General features: G+C 42.0%; 1 protein-coding gene across 1 annotated transcript in view; it reads left to right on the top strand.

Annotated features, from left to right (window-relative positions):
• The window catches only part of RNF150 (ring finger protein 150), a 120,524-nt gene extending 102,080 nt beyond the window's left edge, over positions 1-18,444 (top strand). The window contains exon 7 of the mRNA XM_086612085.1: positions 18,326-18,444. Within this exon, the coding sequence (XP_086468211.1) occupies positions 18,326-18,444 (119 nt within the window). The remainder of the gene's footprint in view (positions 1-18,325) is intronic.
• Positions 18,445-19,254: the final 810 nt, after the last annotated feature.

Here is a 19,254-nt window from a genome sequence, read left to right as displayed (position 1 = left end):
TAAGACTGAGCAGCAGCTCTGTAGCGAGGCAGGCAGAGGAAAGGCAGGATTCTGGGGTCAGCGCTTCTGGTTGCTGCCGTTATTTCAGACAGATAAGCAATGCAAAAGTAATGCTCACCTGTACTGCGCAGACCCCAGAGACCCTTACCAGGGTCAGGCTCTGCTGTACCAGTCGTTATATACACAGAGAGTAATGGATGGACCCACTTCTGAAAAAGCCACAGGTAAGAGATTATAGCAAGCAAACAGATCTCGTAAATTTAGTGGGAAAAGAAAGGCAGTGGAAAAGCAGCTGTACTATAGGGGAGTAAAAACAGGAACATGGAAGCCGCCTGGGTTCTCACAAGCATTTAAAGGGTGGCGTGCATGCTTACACCTGTGCTTCTTGTGTTGTAACCAGCAGTTTTGATTTCTCAAAAAGCATGAGGGAGTTGTATTTAGAAGCAGATTAAGTGAAGGAGGTGTGTGTGCACATACCCGTGTGATTTTTTTTTGTACGATAGATAAATAGTCTTGCAGAAGATGTTTGGCCTGCTAGAAGCATCCAAAACTGCTCTGTTTTAAGTTTTCTCCACATTCTTTTAGGGGCAACAGCTCAGATTTCCACATACAGTTTCTAGTACTTACAATTTCAACCTGGACAAAAAATAATAATTCGATATTTGCTCATAAAATACCAGTCAAGTCCTGGTGTGGTTTTGTAACAGCTCTTTCTTTTGTTGTTTATCTCCACCTCCAGCAGAAATTAGGGTGCTTCAGGGATCCTGTAGGTTACCACAGTAAGCAGGTCACTTCACCTAGAAGTGAGAGCTCTCACTAAATCTTTAGTAATTGGACTTTTATCTTTATCGTTCTGGATGTGGGCAATTTTAAGTGAAGATAATGCTTGAAACTGGTGCTTTGAAACTGATAGGCCAGATGGAGAAACTGGCTTTTGAGTTTTTATAGAAAACATGAATGATCAGAAGAGAAATAGGTAGCAGGTCAAGCCCAACATCCAAGAGGAAATCTCCAGCTACTGGCATGAGTGTTGGAGAGGATTTTTTCCTGCCTCAGAGCCTGGGAGGGACAGGAGGGGTGAGTGAGCCCTCACATTTAGGGATGCTGAAAACATTTAGGACCCACATGGTTATATTCTAGCCCAACTAGATGCTATCTTTGCTGCTTCAATGACAAGGCTGATACCCTGAGGAAGGTACTCAGGCTGTACTCAGCACAGTAGCATCAGAGTTGCATTAATTAGTATCTGGGCTTCCAAAGTGCCTGGGAGATTTATGATGAAATATCCACCCAACTTGGTCTTTTATTGTGACTATGTTTTGACTTTTTATTCTTTCATTTTAACTCATGTTAACGTATCTGAGGCACTCGCATAGTAGGCGAGAAAATATGCTCTGTTGTGGCAATAATTAAACTCTATGTTAGTACAGATATTAATGTGCAAAACAACTTAACCTGGAGATCTCTGTGGTGGATTTCTGCTCTTATTTCCCACTGCCTAGGTAGCATAGTGCTGTAAGACAATGAAAAAACATACTCCTACAGTAAAAATGCATAGAAAATGTATAGAACAAAAATACCACTGGCAAAGTCAGAATATGAAAAGCACTTTGCTAAAATAGCTTTATTAAATCATAGCATCTTAGTGGGGGGGGCTAGAAATCACACAAAGGAGGTTTAAAATCTGCCAGTTCCTTACACAGGTAGTTAAATAACACAATGTTTTCAGCTGCTGACGTTTCTGCGGGAGACAGCCACCAGACATGGTATGCCAGGTACATATGACAAACTTTGCTTCGGATTTGCCTCCATGTGCACAGGGATATTGAGTTCAACTGAGATGTTGCTAAACTTTATTACGTCTTTATAATTGTTTTTTGAAAAGGTCGTGGCACCAGCAAATTGTCTGTCTGTGTGTGTGAAAAGCCATCAGCCTGTGAGACCAATAGTCTCAGAGTAGGAGATTTCAGAAAACTGACCCTCTGCCAACCTGCTCTGGGAGATGTACCATGTGCTCCCAGCTGCTGAGTAACCTGCAGCCTAAAGATACACTTCAAAGGAAACAGTTTTGAAGAAAAGCTATGATAGAAAGATTGTATTTTCAGTTGTTCACCCTCAAAAGTGCCTTGTTAAACTACTGTAATGGCTGCATGTTCCATGGGGTGGAAACAATTATGTTTGTTTGCAGTAATTCATTCCTTCTGTCTTTCTTTTGTTTAAATGAATCCTTCATTTTTTGCCTGATTATGACTGAAAGATGCAAGTCCACTTCCCTTGTAAAAATGAAAAATTTACTGTAAATTTGTATTCAGCTTCTAAAAGCCCTCTTTCCAGACTAGATAAATAATGCAATAATATTTTAGTCTTCAATTTTTTCTAAAAGCTCCTGAGGTCTAAATATTCTTCTGGAACTGCCTGGAAACCTTCTGGAAACTACCACTTTTCAATGAGAGGTGTTGAAAGTGAAGAACTTGAATGGAAAAGGAAAGGCAGAAGAGGTGAAAACCAAACTTAATGTCACAAAATTTTGACTCTTAACTTTACAGTAGTGTTCCCAAGGGAAATAATAATGAACCAGTGCAAAGGCATTTCTTTTTTTTTTTTCAAGTTACATGATTGGTTTCCAGATTTTCCAAGAGCTTTTGTTATTTTTACTTTTCGAGGTGTGTATTGGTGCATGGGGTAGTATCTCTTTCTTCTGCCTCTCTGAAGAGTGTGAATGCTCAGAACGCAGAAGAAGGTGGAACGGGAGTATATATTCACTGAAAAGACTGAAGCAGAGACAACATTTTTTAATACAGAGAAACGGTGTTTTAAAATTACTCTGTTCCAATTTGAGTTTCACTTGTAGAGTGTTAGGGAGGTCTTGATGGTAGTAGTGTCATCCAAGTGACCTAATGAACATATTTTCTAGTGAAATTCCAGCTGCAATTTGTTGAAACTTAAATTGACCTTTCTCCTCCACTACTCCGAGATGAAACTCTGGAAACAAATGTCTTGGTCTTGGCCTTGGCCTTTCTCATGTTCTCGTCAGCATTTCAGCAAGAGTCCCTGATAAAAGCAGTGGCTTGGAGGGGATTTTCTGATGCCAGAAGTTGTTCACTTGAAACTAGATTGTGACTGCAAAGCGTGTTTGAAAGGAAGTGCTAAATGGCCCTAGATTTATGTAGCCTAAGACTAGTTTCTGTTGATGTCCCTACTGGATTTTCTACCAGCCAGACCCAGGCCCTCAAGAGCACTTGGCCAGTAAGAAGTTATCCCGGGTGCTGGGACTGAGGTGCCCTTTAGGCACTTTTAGTGGCCTGTAGGTGAGATAAGTTCCCTCTTTAGTGTTAACCTTGCCACCTAGAGTCCTGGTTGCCCCTCTCCAGGTTTTAATTGTCACATCTAGCATTTTGTAAGCAAGTAAATGGAGCTCACTTTTTTGGTGATGTTACCTGTGTGAACCACGAGCAAGGGAAGCAAAAGGAGCTGGTTAAATAAGGAGGGAGCATGCTCACATTCTTGCTTTAGGCTGGTGAGACAAAATCGTTGGTTTCACATCTCAGCTCAAGGAGACAGGTCAAGTGAAACTGCATTATGTTCTTTTTCTTACAGGCTCATTTTGGGGCAGAAAGGGAGACAGGCAGGAAGGAGACAAGGGATCGGAGGGAGACTCGCATTAAATTAACTTAAAATCTCTAACTCAAAATGCTTGTTAGTTTGGTTTCAGTTTTTGTAAAGGCGGATTTTTTTTTTCTTCTTTACCTAAGCCATTTTTATAAATGTATTTTCAGACAAGATTTGAATGTAGCAGGCCTGGCCTGGCAGATGAAAGATTGATTTTTTTTTTTTTTTTTTTTTTTAATGGGGGAAAAAAAAAATGTTGAGCTATTGCAGCATTGGCAAAGAAATGTTCCAATTAAAGAGAGATTGGCATCAACTGATTAAAAATTTCTTAAGTGAACTAACAAGAGATAAGCTCTTGACCTTTTCTTTGTGAATGCTTTTCTGGACTGCTTGTTGTTGTGTACTCATGTGTTTCTCTGTGAATGTGCATTAATATACACAGCCTAGCTTGTTAGAATTTTATGTGGTGCACTAGCCCTGCTGTAAGATACAGTAACAATTTGGGCATTTCCCAGAATAGACAGTGGTTCTGTATACCTCCTAGTCATATTTTAATCCTCATTTCATTTGCTTGTGGTGAGTTTTAAACGTGCTTTTTTTCCTTTCCTATAGAATGCTATTGGTTACATCAAAAGTATTTCTAAGTCCTTTAAGCAAACTGTGAAAGCAGCCTAAAGGAGATCCAAAGGACATTTAAGATGGTTTACTTTTCCAAAAAGAAAAGGTTTTGATACAGTCTCTGTTTGGGGTTTTGTTGAGGTTTTTTTCTGATTTCTAAACTAATGAAAAGAGCCACATTTCCCATAAAAACAACTATGCATAGGCAGATTAAATCAGGATTTTCTGCTTAAGTTTGCAGGAAGTCCTGAGAAATGTTCCTGCTGGAAACTATGGGCTGGTTCTGGCTGCATAGATCTGCTTTAACTTATCCTGCTAGTAGTCAGTCACAGTTATACAAGATTTATCGATTATACCAGCACTGACAATGTCATATCCCACCTGCCAATCCATAAATGTCAGCAGCAGCAGTTTGAGTCGTTCTATGCCCTGTGCAAAATGCCAACCCCCAGCCTGGCACCAGGCACATTCTGCTTACGAGTGTCCAGTGGCACACAAGGACACCTTCCTGGTGGTACGTAGACCATCCAAACAGCAGGAAGCTCCCGTTTTAGGAAGTCTAAGGTACAAAAGTTCACATTTTATTAGGGAGATTGCTGTTCGTGGCCATGGTCGGATTGGCTTCTCAATCAAAGAGCTGGCCACAACTGTATGTAGATAATGTTACTGATAGTGAAACTATTGAGTAGGCTGGAGGGAAAATCAGAGCTGGAATAGTTCCTGTTCAGAAACTGCATAATTACACTGGAATGTAAAACGTACCGCAAGGCTGGATAGGCTTGTGAGGTTTAAGAGAAAGGAGCGTTAGCAGCTGAACTCATCTGTCATCGTAGGATGTAAAAAAAAAAAAAAAAAATTTACATCTCTGTGGGTTGGTGTTGCATGAAGGGTTCTTTTGAAAACCAGATATTACGGCTTTTAACTGACATCTGACTGCGGTTCTGCACCGGCAAAGAGATGAGCTAGGTAGCTGGGGAGCTTGTACAGTGAATGCTGCTAATTGCTAGCAAGTCGGAAAAGGGATTATATCGTGCAGCCACTACAATAGTGGAGAGTAGACTCAACTACCCAGGACATCCCTTCCAGTGCAAGTCTCCTAAGGCATCCTTTTCAAGTAAAGAGAAATACTCCGTGTGTTAAAGAAATTGTTCTACTGAAGCTATTTTGAAGCGTGGTTTCTGCCCTTTCTTGCTGTTGTTTTAAAACATCATCGTCAGTTAGACTCCAGAGAAGATGAAAAATCTGAAAACAGTGAAGCATTTCAGGTTACTTGTTTCAAAGGAGACCTTTACGGTGGCTTCAGCAGCTGGTAGTGACTCACCTCAAGTGTTTGCCAGTGTTCAGTGAAGGTCAGGGCTGTCCTTTCTGTGTGTGTCCAAGGGAGGATCAGACACAAGTACCTACCAAGTGTGCATCTGAACACAGGGCGCTAGAAATGGCGTGTACACTGTTTTCAATTAGGGTAAAATTTCTTCATGTAAAGGTTCTGCAAAACTGGGTATTCAAGAAAGCTTCCTTGCAGAATTTCTAAATTATCCTAGGGGCCTCAAAAGTGAAGTGTATGAATGCTGTAAGAAGCCCGTAGGAAGGAGATTCAAATTAGTAGAATATGCTACCTCGAAAACATCTAGAATTTATTTTTAAAAACTGCTGCAATTCTAATGAAATTAAGGGGTGACACTTCAGCTTGTCACGTTATTTTTCTTCATTGCTAATGCACATACAGATGGCTGAAATTGTTTCTTCTGTATGGAAAACTGAATGTTCTTATTTTATTTAATTGGTCGTTCTACTAATTCTTAAATGTTTTGTGTAGACATAAAAAATACCCGGCTAACCAATTGAACCATCCCCTCCATGTATTCAGAAAAAATCTCTATTTATCTATGTGCCCATCTTAGCATAGCAGAGATAGTATAGCTATAGAGTATGGCTCTGGTCATCTCTTTAGGTTCTTTCTTTGTTCCCATACATGCATCACACCCGTCTGCTGAATATTGCACAGTTGCCAATGCCACACCGTCAAGAACAATTACATCTCCCAGTACTTGGTGGAGTTTGTAAGACTGGAAAGCGTGTGCTTTGCTTTTAAACAGGGGATTTCTTACAGAGTCGCTGAGACACTGTACAGTTGAGGCTCCATGATTCTGCTTTTTTTTTTTCCCGCGTTGTTACAAGAGATTTATTTACAGCTGAATTGCACTTAAATCATTCTTTATTGTTTGAACTACTAAGTAGATAAGCCATGGCCCATGACAAAATATATAATTAAGCTGTCCAATTCAAATCAGGTTAGACAATCCTGTAAAGTTCAAGAACATATTTTCTCTGGGTTTTTGTGCTGTTTGTGTCATGTATTCTCTGTTTTTATGGACTCGTGACAATTGATCTTTAACCTAAGCAGTGTCCTTTGGTCAAATGTCCTCTAGTTTTTGGGGGACGTGTACCTGACAGTTCTATAGGAGTGTGAGTACGTGACAGGTGACTAGAAATGGTCAAATCCTGCAAGTCCACATGTGGCTGGTGGGAGTCAAGACGCTGATCTTGCTGTTAGGTGTCGAGGGTGGGGGGGGTTGGGGGGGAGGAAGGATGGCACACAGCCATTATAGTCTCTGCACGTGTCTGTGGTTCATGGGCAGCCTCTGCGTAGCGCAGAGGATGCTGAAGCTGTGTGGATAGATGACCACTGAATGCCCTGCTAATCTGCCCAGACTTGGCAGGCGTGGTGGTCCCACAGCTGTGCCCTGCTTCGCTTCAGGTGTTGGAGCTGTTGCTGCAACAGAGCCAGGCTCGTTTTCAGGTTTGTTGTTTCCTTGTACTGAACAAAAAGGAAGATTGTTTTCCCCTTGAGGTAAAAGTTAGACTGTTAGAAGTTGTATTTTACTAGTGACAGCAGTAAAAATGACATATCTGACAGGCGGGTTCCTCCACCACCACTGTGCAATTTTTCTCTTTTGGCTTCATGACTGCGTGCGTTTTTTTCATATCTAATGAGAAGACATCCCTGGGTGAAATTTTGATTACGGACCTTTCTAATGGAATTAATTTTCAGCCAAGCATCATTCTCACCAACGTGTATGGTGAGGAAGGGGTTCCTAGCGACATGCACAAAATTCAAGAGCCCAGGATGTGCTGGGCTAATGGCTTGCTTCTTTATCCTGGAAATGTCCTGGAGATCTCAGGTGGAGCCCAGCATTAGCAGCATTGGAAAGGAGGGCAGGACCATGCATATGAGAGAGGGAAAGAAGATACACATGCACTTTATTCAAGAAATTCCACCACTGTTGAGCTTTTCAGCCACCTCCTTGTGCATTTTCTCATTAAATCCTCTAATATATGCACAGACATTTTTGTGACATCTTTGCACGAGGATGTTCATCGTAACTGCTCTTGAAAGTTCTATATAGGATTCCCCAGTACTGTGCTTTCCTAGTGACCTAGGTTTTTTGAGAGCTTATGCAGTGAAAGATATTTAAAATAGCCAGATTTGAAAAATCATGCACGTGCTGCCATGACAAACTCAGCCAGACTAACATGAGCTTTTCCAACCCTCTCATTCAAAAATTGACAGGAGTTGTCTTTAAAGCAAGCTGTTGTTTTCTGTTGCAGCTGCGTGCATGCTTGTGATTGAGGAAGCAGTTCACAGGGATTAAGGAGAAACGTTTTTTTTTTCTGCTTGTCACATCAGCCTACGTTTCGCGTCAAGTTCTCAGAATTAATTGCTCCCATGCAGATTTTCACTGGCTAGTAGCCACCTTGTACATGAGCTGAAGTAGGAGGGAGAAGCTTCTAACAGCCTTGAAGAAAAGTTGCAGTAACCTGAGATCTCTTACAACAGCCTATCCAGGTCTTATTCTGCAGGTCCTCTTTCCTGTCCTCGTCTTGTCGTGTGTGCTCGGTGTCCTGAGAAGGAGTGATCTCAGGTGGCTTTGTGCAGCTGCTTCTGCTGTGGAGTCCCCCAAGGAGAGGTCACTGCTCTGCAGCATGATCAGAGAAAAAAATTTTGGAAACCACTGGCTTACATTGAGTTTTCTGCTTTAATATTGTATCGTGCTTGTGGGTATTGCCATACCTCTCCGGTGTGACTGCTCTGAGAGATTTGCGTGGTGTTGGCCGGTACATCCCTAAATCACCCATGAAAGGATGTTTCTTCCTTACATTATAGAATCATAGAATGGTTTGGGTTGGAAGGGACCTCAAAGATCATCTAGTTCCAACCCCCCTGCCACGGGCAGGGACACCTTCCACTGGAACAGGTCGCTCAAAGGCTTATCCAACCTGGCCTCAAAAACTCCCAGGGATGGGGCATCCACAGCTTCTCTGGGCAACCTGTTCCTGTGTCTCACCACCCTCAGAGGGAAGAATTTTCGTCCCTAGATATAATTTAAATCTACCCTCTTTCAGTTTAAAGCCATAGCCCCTTGTCCTATCGATATGTTCCTTGTCTTGTCTCCATGTTCCTTAAGAATAGAACAGAACTGAAGTTTCTTTTACTGTTACGCTGTTGCTCGTTCAATCCAGCACAGTGTGTGTCTGAGTCAGGCTGTAATTTCCTTCTCCTTTCAGGCTTGCAGGAAGCAGAGCACGCTGCTGACATGGGTTTTTAAAACATAAATAAGAAAGTTCAGTCACAATAGCAGTCACCAGCGTAGCCCATGGAAACTGAGATGCACGCGATGAAATTGTGTGATTGTACTTCTTGGATGTAAAAGTCTCTTTATTATGACAGCCTGCCAATAGGCCCTATAGTGTGTAACACATGCTGGTACATACAGCCTTTAACTCTCCTTTTGTCACATACCTGCCATCGCTTCGGATTTGGAAAAGGCTGGCAGTGTGATTAAGGATGCTTGCTCAATGCTCGAAGGGTGTGTGTCTCTCCACACCTCTCACCTCGGCTACTGGAGGGATCCTTGCGATATCCCTTACATGCCGTTAACATGGCGAAGCATGATTATTTTTGACTTTATCACTTAATGCTGTTTGTTTTGCAGTAACCCCAAAGAGCCCAGCTCATTTAGCAGCGGCTAACAAAACCAAGTGAAAATGTAGTCCCCATGCCACACTTGACGTTTTAGACGTATGACATCATGGTACCGCAGGGACAGCTTGCAGATGTTGAATGCAGGGGGTGGGGAGTCCCTTCTCTTCCTTTCTCTATTTCTGTATCCTTCTTTCCTGCAGTTGGCTGCAGTACTCGCCTTGTGACTGAGCCGCCTATACAGCTGCTAGTGTAGCAAAAAACATTTCCAAGGTAGTTTGCAGACATTTTTTTTAAATTCAGTCAACTCCCAGGCCAATAAAAGGAGTAGCAGAGCCGACTCAGAGTGGATGGCAGGAGGCTGAGCTAGGGCAGGGGCCTTGGACTTCCACTTCTTGGCTCTGTCATGCTGCTGGTATATGGAGCTGTGCTTCAGCTAAGTCAGAAACTTGGTCTGCATACAGAGAAATTAAATGGAAGAATAGTAGAAATTATCAGAGAATAATACTTGCACGTGAAGTGTTTGTGGCAGAGCTTGGGACTGCATGAGAATAGCCATTGTAGTTCAGTCGGGGCCTAAGAGACTTTTTTGTGAGTTAATTTGGTGAAGAGTTGAATTAGACTTTTTGTTTAACATGAAATGGAAATCTTTATTTAATGTTTCTTAGGATTCCTAGAGTAGTGTAGGAAATGGCAGGGTGTTACCAAAAGTAGCTACACTCTTTCAGAATTAAAGATCTTTTGACTATTTACTGTATTACCAGAGCTAAGGTGCTTGAGAATCAAAACTGTCAAGTAGTTACAGCCTCATGTTCAGGATTTTTTAATATTTTCCCTCTTTACGAGAGATCTCATTTTATGATTTTCAATCAAATGCATGAATAGTTTTGCATGTTCTAAATAATAATCATTTCTAACAGTCTGTACATTGAATGAAACTCATTCAGATTTATTTCTCAAACTTACTGTGGACATCAGAGGAACGTGCCATCCTGACCAGAGGGGCATCTGGTCCAGTACTGGGGCACTGAGGATGGCCAGGGGTGAGTGGTAAGGAGGGTGTGCAGCGGCATCCTGCTGTCACTCTTCCCTTCCAGACAGTGGGAAGGCTTGGAGAGAGAACGGAATCGTAGAATCATAGAATGGTTTAGGTTAAGGGACCTTAAAGATCATCTAGTTCCAGGCCCCGTGCCACGGGCAGGGACACCTTCCCCTAGATCATGTTGCTCAAGGCCTTGAGCAAGGTGCTCAAGTCCAACCTGGCCTTGAACACCTCCAGGGACAGGGCATCCACAACTCCCCAGGGCAACCTGTTCCAGTGCTTCACCACCCTCAGAGTGAAGAATTTCTTCCTGGGATCTAATCTAAATCTACTCTTTTTCAGTTTAAATCTGGATGCCCTGTTGTGAGAGAAGTAGGGTCGTTCTTGTCTGGCAATCAAACAAGAGGAGAGTGTGGAACACAAGAATGGGGTCAGTCAAAGATAGAAGAAAATACTTGGTAGTAAGACCAGATGTTCAGATAAACTGTGAAGTACCTTGAATATGAGGATTAGCGGATATGAGAGCATAGAGGTCTGTGCAAGAGACCTTGGTGTGATGACTCCATTGACTCTTCAAGTAATCTTTCTGGTCATATTTTGACTGAGTTTCTGATAGGAAAGGGGAAAGACTAGTTATGGGAAGAGAAAATTATATTGCAGTATCTAGGCCGCAGAAGGAGTTTCCATGCTGGTCCTAGAGCGGGAACATGATGAGCACGACACATAAGAGTGAGGAGAAAGAGTAAAGTATACTGAAAGCAAAAATTCTAGGTTTTCTTGTGCCATACTGGACAGAGGCATGTTCATTGTGTCACAGAGAGGGTTGGCAGCTCCCTGCTAAGACAGCTGATCAAGAGTTTCCAAAACATCAGCCAACCTCACATAGAGAGAAGACAGATCTCCAAAGTGTCGACTTCTAAAATATTGTTCATGTGCTGTGAATTTCAAATGCCTTGTGTTCTGATTCACGGACAAAATCCCAAGGAACTAGTATATGCTCATTAAAGATAGATAGATAGATGCTTTGCTTTTCCAGCCAGTCAGGTCCAACATTCTCCATGCAATAAGATCTGGTATGTCTTCTTCCCCTTTTACTCAGCTTTCTGCAAATGTGTTTGCTGTCTGCTCTGTGTACTTTATATTATATATCCTTATTTGGACAGATTTTTTTTTCCCTTTCTTTTTTGGAGAGAACATTTGGGTGCTGATACCTTCTATGTTCTTTATGAAAATAAATTTATTGGTCTTGCCAAAACACAATATGTCTTCTCAGGTAACTGGTGTTAAAGTTTATTGCTTAAGTACAACACATTCCAAATTTAGGCTTCAGGAAATTGGTTGTATTACTAATAGTTTCCCCTTTGTTTGTTGATGCTTGACTTGAGATACTGGAATTTGATTTCCAGGAGTGCTGAGTACTTACAGCTGTAGCTGAACTTAGTAGAATATATGCTTGGGATATACGATGCGCAGGTTATTGCTGTAACTGAAAAATCAGGCTTATAGTGTCTTAACCGGGCACCCAGAATCAGTGAATGCCTTGAAGAGCTGTGACTCTCCATCTCAGTAGCTTGTGTCTAGGATGATGATGATGTTACCCCTTCATACTGCAGGATGTTTGAAGACAGGGAACTATGCCTTTGACTGTTTTCCATTAAGAAACACTGTATGTTGTCCCAAAACATACATCCTAGAGAGGATTAATGGAAGAAAATTTGTTGCCTTCTCACTCAGTAAGAAGAAAAAAACAAGTTTGCTTTGGGAGGGACTCTAGTCTTTTATGTTATATCCAGGCCCGTCTATCAAGTCTCTCAACCGCTTAGGGGCTTGATCCAGTTAACCACGTTTTTGAAATGTTGTCTTGAATGAAGCTTGCCAAGGTCATGACATCTGGTTCTTCCTGATGTGCTGATGTTTGAGTGTTCTTTGCAATGTGCTTCAGACGTCAGACGTTGTCTCCTTTATCCTCTGGATGAAGCCCTGTGGCCGTTAGTACATTCACAGAGCTCTGGCTTGTTATTTATGGAAAAGATGCTAACCTTTTCTTCCAAAAGCAGTTACCATGCTCAAGTACTTTTTCCTCTTGCTGCTCGAAGTTGCTCTCTCTGATGCTAGGGAACAGCAACAAGATATTTCGCCAGTACTTTGTTCTCAATTGTAGCCAGCCAGACTTCTTCATCCATTTTATTAGCCTCTGTGTACAAAAGGACCGTGTTAGTAACAGGTTTTTTATAACCCTTTCCCCTCAAACATATTCCCACTGCTTCTTTTGCATTAGAGGTTTTATAGGCATTTTTTTCCCCTGTGTTTCATCTCAGTTGTTTTGTTAGTGCAGTTGTGGCCTGTTCTGAAGCGTTACAATTATCAAGCCGATATGGAAGGTATTTGAGACTGACGTATAAAATGATGCAATAAGAAGTATTGGATGATTGATTTGAGATTTAAGACTCTGTAGTGTTTTTAAAGAAGAGGGTCTTAGTCATAAAATTAATTTGATTGGTACTGCTGTGGAAGGAGTTGCCATTTGAGGTAGTAACTTCACAGGACCATGCTCCTCCTCTTAGACTACAAGCAGCAAAGCGATGCTGTGGCAAGGCTGCAATCGCAGGGAGCAATAAACTCTGCATTGGTAAAGTGCATTCTTGTGCAGACAAAGAAAAATAGAGGGCTCTAGAAATGTCTCTCTCTCCCTGCCATAAATCAAATGTTCATGAATAGTGTTCTGGTTGTTCTGATACTGGAAACACAATCTGAATAACACTGCTTGCATTGGCAGTTCACTGTGGCTTCATGCTGAACAGAATCCTTTTCGATAAAGGTCCCATATCAATGCATCTAGTGACCCTGGATATATTTTCTTCTCAGGTCCTCAGAGCTCCAGGAGATGGTCACGTTTCTGGTTTGTTTTGGAGGAAAATGTTTCTAGACACATCTGACTGGGTGCAATGTTTGTTTAGTAGAAGTGAGCTCCAGACCAGAATAAGGTTTATGCTAACACATAAATTTTAGATATTTGTCTAGACCTGGGAGCATACCTGTCACCAGAGATTTCATATTTTGGCTTAGTTCTATCTTCAGAAAATGAAGAGATCTGAAATAAGGTGTATTTCACAGTAATGAGAATGTGAAACGAACAGTGAAATCAAGTCCCAGTTTTGCTGTATATTTATTGTCAAGAGGTTTTAGACAGACTCCCATTATCTGCTGTACAATTTCTGCCAGCTAAGGATGGAATAATAACTGATGAATTTTTCACAGCATTTCATTAGATGAAGAAATCAATAATTATTCAGTTCTCCTCAAAGCTGGGCATCTACCATCAAGAACAGAAGATCTGCGCAAAACAAGACTTGTTTCTTGTGCTAAATGCTTAACTTTATAGCTGGGCAAATAGGTGACACCTAAGTCAGCAGCACAGTAGCAGCTTTTTCTTACCCTCTGATGCCTGTGACTGTCGTAAGATGAAGAAAACCATTAGCAGCCACCCAGCTCTCTGCAACGGTTTAATTGTGTGGAGCAGGGCTGAGTATGCTGAATTAGTTCACGGAGAGTTGATAATAAATGAGGGAAGGGAGCCTGACTCCCAACTGAATAGTTTATTGCTGTGGCCCATGTTTTTAATCCACAAGAATAGGAGATTGCTGGCTTTAGTTACTCTTTCAGTAGGTGAATTACACACTTGGTGGCAGCTCTCATTTGACATGTAGTAGTCGATACTTCTCTGCTTACTCACAAAGGGCTGTACTAGCAGAGAGCTACCTGAAGGTCCAGAGAAGGAAAAAAGTCTGTCATCTTAGATAAACCTTACATGCATTCAATGCCGAGAAGCTTTTGCTGTATAACATTTTAGTGTATTCTTACTTTTCTGCTTATTCCCTGGATGCAAATTGCTTGTGAACCTTTTAACCTTCTGCAGCTTTTGGACCCTTTAGCCCAGTCATGGGGTTCTGCAACTTTTCCAGCTCCATGAGCTTGGGGAAAATCTCAGCCTCTGGGACAAGAAGGAGCAATTTTAGGAGAGCCCCATGGCACTGCCCATGTCCTAGGGAGGAGCACAATGGTGAGGAGGAGCAAAACCCACCACAGTTACATCAGCTTGTTCCACATCCTCGAGCGGGACATTACAAGCACATCTCGATTTGTGCCCATGTCTGTATGCTTACCTGCACGTGGCAGGTGAATGTTTTTGTACGTGTGCTTTTCACTTACTGTTGAATGCTTAGGTCGCTCCCAAGACTCTCGCAAACGGTATCAAATTCTTAGAAACCCATTATCTGACCTTTTCCTTTTGGAATATTTATTAGCGTACAACAGCTACAGACTTACTCAAAGAGTTAGGAGTAGCAGCAGCAGTAGGTAACTATTACTAGTGTGCAGCCTTACTGTTTTTAAAGCACCAGAGTAATTAGCTGTTTTCTTCCTTGTTTGATTGCAATTATACTCAAATATAAACATCACTTAATGAAGTTTGCAACAAGTGAGGGCCGTACTACTATTATGTAGGGCAGTTCCATATCTACGTGGTGATATTCTTCCTGCATTAGCATAATTAAATTTAAAGTAATATTGGCTAGAGAAGGAGTTTGTTTTATTGTACTGCTGAAATGAATGTGTGTCAGGGAATACAAGTGAGTGGAAAAAGTCCGTCTGGAAGTAGGCAGCATGCTGTGGTGTATTGTGTTTCGCTGACATGAGAGGAATGTGGCAGTGAGGTCTACAGTTGCCTGCTGTAGGCACTAGCACGCAGGCTGAAAAGCAGCTTGGGATGTGTCTTTTGCTTCATTAAGCAAAAGGCTTTATGCCTGTGGCGTCAAGTGCTGTGTAACGTGGTGGAAGTATTAATAGTGTGTGTTGTTAGACAGGGTTGCCAATCTCAGACGTCTGAAATCACAAGTCAGATATTCCAGCATAAAATCTGTCTGGAAACTAGGGATATGGTTTTTTAAACTCCCTGTTTCCTTTTTGCTACTTATGATTCTTTTATTTCTAAGTGAAAGCTGAGATCTTCACTGCAAGTTGAGATCCTCACCTGACTTCAGGGCTTTAAGAAAAAAACAAGGAATTTCAAAAAACTTGCAAAAAGGTCATAAAAGTTCTTAACAGGGAGTCAGGCATTTTCTGTAGAAGCTGTGTGATTGTATAAGCTTTGTCATTGTAAATAGGATCTAAAAACCAGGGATGCAAAATGCAGGCTAAGCTCCTGGCACTTGCAGTTGAGCTGAGGTTTGCTTACCTTTAACAAATGTCACTAACTGTGCTGGCTCACGCTATTGAGCAGCCGGCCAAAGAGGGGAAGAAAAAAAAACAAACAACAAAACAGAACAGAAACAAAACCAAGCAACCACGACAGTGTAGAAAGCCTGTGTTGTGTGGGGGAGCCACAGCGAGGCAGTTTGTAGACCTTGCAGCCGGAGTTACCTACAGCTGATCGATAGATATCTGCTGTAACTTCTGCAGCCTCCCAGACTTTCATCCTTTGCATGTTGGGGTGAGTAGTAGGACTCCTGTGTACCAGAGCAGGCATGTAATGCTGAGGGATGGATTAATTTCCTCGTGTTGCCTGTGTCTTCCAAAGAAACATCAGTGCTGACGCCTTCCCCAAAAGGGAAGGTGTAAGGAACGATAATATCAGAGTTTTTTTCCCCGCTGTGCTGAAGCAGCGGACTGTAGCTTTAGGATTTTGAACCGCTGCACTGTTGGCATGCAAGGAAGGTGGAGCATTCATGTTTCTACGCACTTTCACAGCGCTGAAAGAGCAATGCCAGGGCATAGGCATGGGCGTTTTTAGGATCCTTTGTTCATTGTTCCTACTGACCTGCACTTCAGTCCCAAAGAAGACAGACTGCGAAGCCCACGCTTTGGAAAAACTAAGAGGCAAGAATTTGAATAGTTGTATAGGATTTTTAATGTAAAACTCAAGCTTGCTGTTTTGGAAAGCAGGTGCTCCTGTACATCGGTTAGACAGTGGGTAGGTGAGCTGTAAATCTGCTTCTGTTCTATCTGCCTGTCTCGAACTCAGCTGAGATCTTTTCCTGCTGCACAACCCGAGAAGAAACAACAATCCTTGAAATAATATTTTGATTTTGGTACCATAAATGCTTCTCATTTGACACTCTGACATTTGGTGTTGGGAGCTCAGCCTGCCTCTTCAGCGTGGTGTGGCTGTCACCGTTCAGCCAGTCCTTCTTTCCTGCACGGCTAGTTCAGATGAAAATGACCTTTCTGTCAAGAGTGCTCCAAGCAGCTGTTTAATACAGCTAAGCCTCAGGAACTCTGCCATGCAAATGTAAACTTGCTCTTAGGTCAACATTTAAAGCATAATTGTCATTGTTATAAGAATCCTCTTAGTTATAGAAGAATGATAAATAATCCAGTGGTCTGGAACAGCATCGTTCTGGCACAGGGAGCTGTTAGCACTACAGATGATGCTTTAGGTCTCGGAGGTGTGTGTGATGCACTTCTGTGTTCTTGGATCTAGCAGTTCACCTCATGGTTCAATGTAATTGAAGCCCACTGAAGTCTGCAGGAGATGTCATTCAGTTCATAAGTACTTCCTCCACCTCCAGTGGAAACATTTGTAATCAGAAGCAGTGCCTTGAAATGTTTTACTACTGCCATATTGATAGGGGAAAAAATATACAGCTATAAAGAGGTTGCGTGCATTAATTGTTTATCTTGCAATCAAGAAAGTGTAAAAATAATCCAGGCTGAAAATTGGGAAGGGTTGTAAAGGAAAGCACAGGCTCTTTCAGTTTGAATAATGCAGACCCCGCTCAAGCTTTCTCCGCAGAGCATGAAATCTTATCCCAGCGCAAGTAAATACATGGTTTTTCTCTAAAACAGATTTAAAAATCATGCAGCTCTTAAGAGGAGACTAATTGTGCTCACTTAGCTTCAAGTGAATAATTAAACTGTGAGGAGTTATTATTTTCCTGGCTCCTCTGTAATGCTTCTTGCTTATTAATTCTTAGATATTTGACTTTTAGACTTTTTAGCATCAATCAAGCTCTGCTTCTATTGCCTGAAAAAATAAAATATGTAAAGGAAAAACTGCCACAGATTTAAATACATTGTATTGTTACAGTATAAATATCGTCCTTGTAATTAAGCCGCTTGGAAATATGAACCATCAACTTTTTCTCTTAGGGACTCAGCCGTCTATGGGATTTTTGTGCCTTTGAAAATCTCCCCAGAGATCCAGTGTGCTTTGCTTCTCCTGATTGTTCTTGAAACAAAATTAGCTTTTAGTCCTTTAAAATCTGTTGGCTTTATCTGCTACTAAATACACACAGAGTAAGTGCTGTGGACTCAAACCAAAAACAAGTTACTCCTCCGACGCTTGCAGTTTGGCAAAAGTCAATAATCTGACTCTTACTGTGTTTGGGTTCATGATGGATAAAGGTAGACCCCTTCGGCCTGCAAGGTATCTTCAAATCAGAGGAAAGGGTGAATAAAAAAAGAGACTGGAAAAGGATGAGAGAAGGCACCTGAGAAGGCAGGTATCCTGGTCCTGAGTCCTGGAGCAGAACTAATAACACTCGTGTTGCCCCTTCCAGAGATCATCCTCACACCCTCTTAAAAGTCTCCGCTAACAGAGATTCTGTCACCTAAGGAGAGTTTGAGAGGACTTTTTTCCCTGTTAGAAATGTTTTCCTGATGGCCAACTCGCTCTACCAGGTGCCTGTGACTTTGTCCTTAACTTGCTGTCTTTGTGGGGAGAGCAGGATGATGCCACGTTGAGGAAATGAAAGGAGACGGGGAGGGAAGTACTCAGGTGGTGGGAGGAAGGTCATGGGGATGAAGGGCCTGGATGGAGAGCCCTGGGAAGATTAGGAGAAGAAAGCGTTACCCATCCAGGCTCCTTGTCATCATGTTTCTCACTTACTGACAGCTTGAATTTTCTGATATTTTTGAAATGTTTTAGACAGATGTTGAATAAGAGCAAAATTTGGAACCTAAGCACAACCTCAGTGGTGAGGAACCTCTGGGTCCCATCTGCAGAACTAAAACATAGTAACACGTTGGCAGAAAGACGTGACCATAATGCCCTTTTCCTGTCTTTTCTACCCTCACAGATGAACAGGAGCCAGCAGTCAGCAGTGATTCAGATATTTCATTGATTATGGCAATGGAGGTTGGACTGTCCGATGTGGAGCTTTCCACTGATCAAGACTGCGAAGAGGTGAAGTCTTGAAAAACAGAGATCCAACACTAAACTACAGGGGAGGGTCACAGGGAGGGACCGAGTCAGCTTTCTAGGATTTGGACCAGTCATGCACATGCCTCCAGAGCACTGTCACTCCTGCATACTCCATTCTGAGATGGTCACGAAAAGCAATAGCAACAGTTGTGTCTGCCTGGATGCGGTTTCATCATCTACGTACGTTCATGTTGTTCACATGGGAGATGAACGCTTCCAGTTTACCCACGTGCTTGAGAGCAGTCTTGTAACTCTTCAGTGGCTCATAAATACGCAACTGAAATGACAGCTTGAGTGTTTTCTACACTTGTTCCATCGGGGTTTTGTTTCTTTTTTTTGAAAAGATGTATGTTTGTTATGTTTCTTTATGGTTTGTTATGGATGGACACGCTGTTTTTGTTGACTGACCCGAGCTTTTTCAAGAGTTCAATCTAGAAATCTGAATTCCCTTTCGCTGGTCACTTCATGATCTGACTCCAGGATTTATCATTGCCTTGTCGTTTCTGCATGAAGTATGCGTGGCTTCAGAAGGATGGTGCACCAGCACCCTGCGTTAATGTGAAGCCTGCTTTCATTGAAGTGGGAGCCTTGGAAATGGTATATTCTGAAGGCCTTGATTTGTAAGAGAGCTCTGAATTAACAGAGATTGCTGAGATTTGGATCAAAACTGCGTTATGTTGGATTTTGCTCAGAGCTCTGTCCTAGAGAAGAGTATCGTACGGTGTGAAGGAGAGAAAGAAAAGTTTAAAGCTTCACTCCGTCCTTGTAGTCCTTTGCTATATTTTATGCTATTAGCAGTTGTCA

Source organism: Tauraco erythrolophus, chromosome 5 (assembly GCF_009769465.1).
Source record: "Tauraco erythrolophus isolate bTauEry1 chromosome 5, bTauEry1.pri, whole genome shotgun sequence".
In the NCBI taxonomy this organism is placed as follows: Eukaryota; Metazoa; Chordata; class Aves; order Musophagiformes; family Musophagidae; genus Tauraco; species Tauraco erythrolophus.
This window is presented reverse-complemented; position numbering and strand designations above follow the sequence as displayed.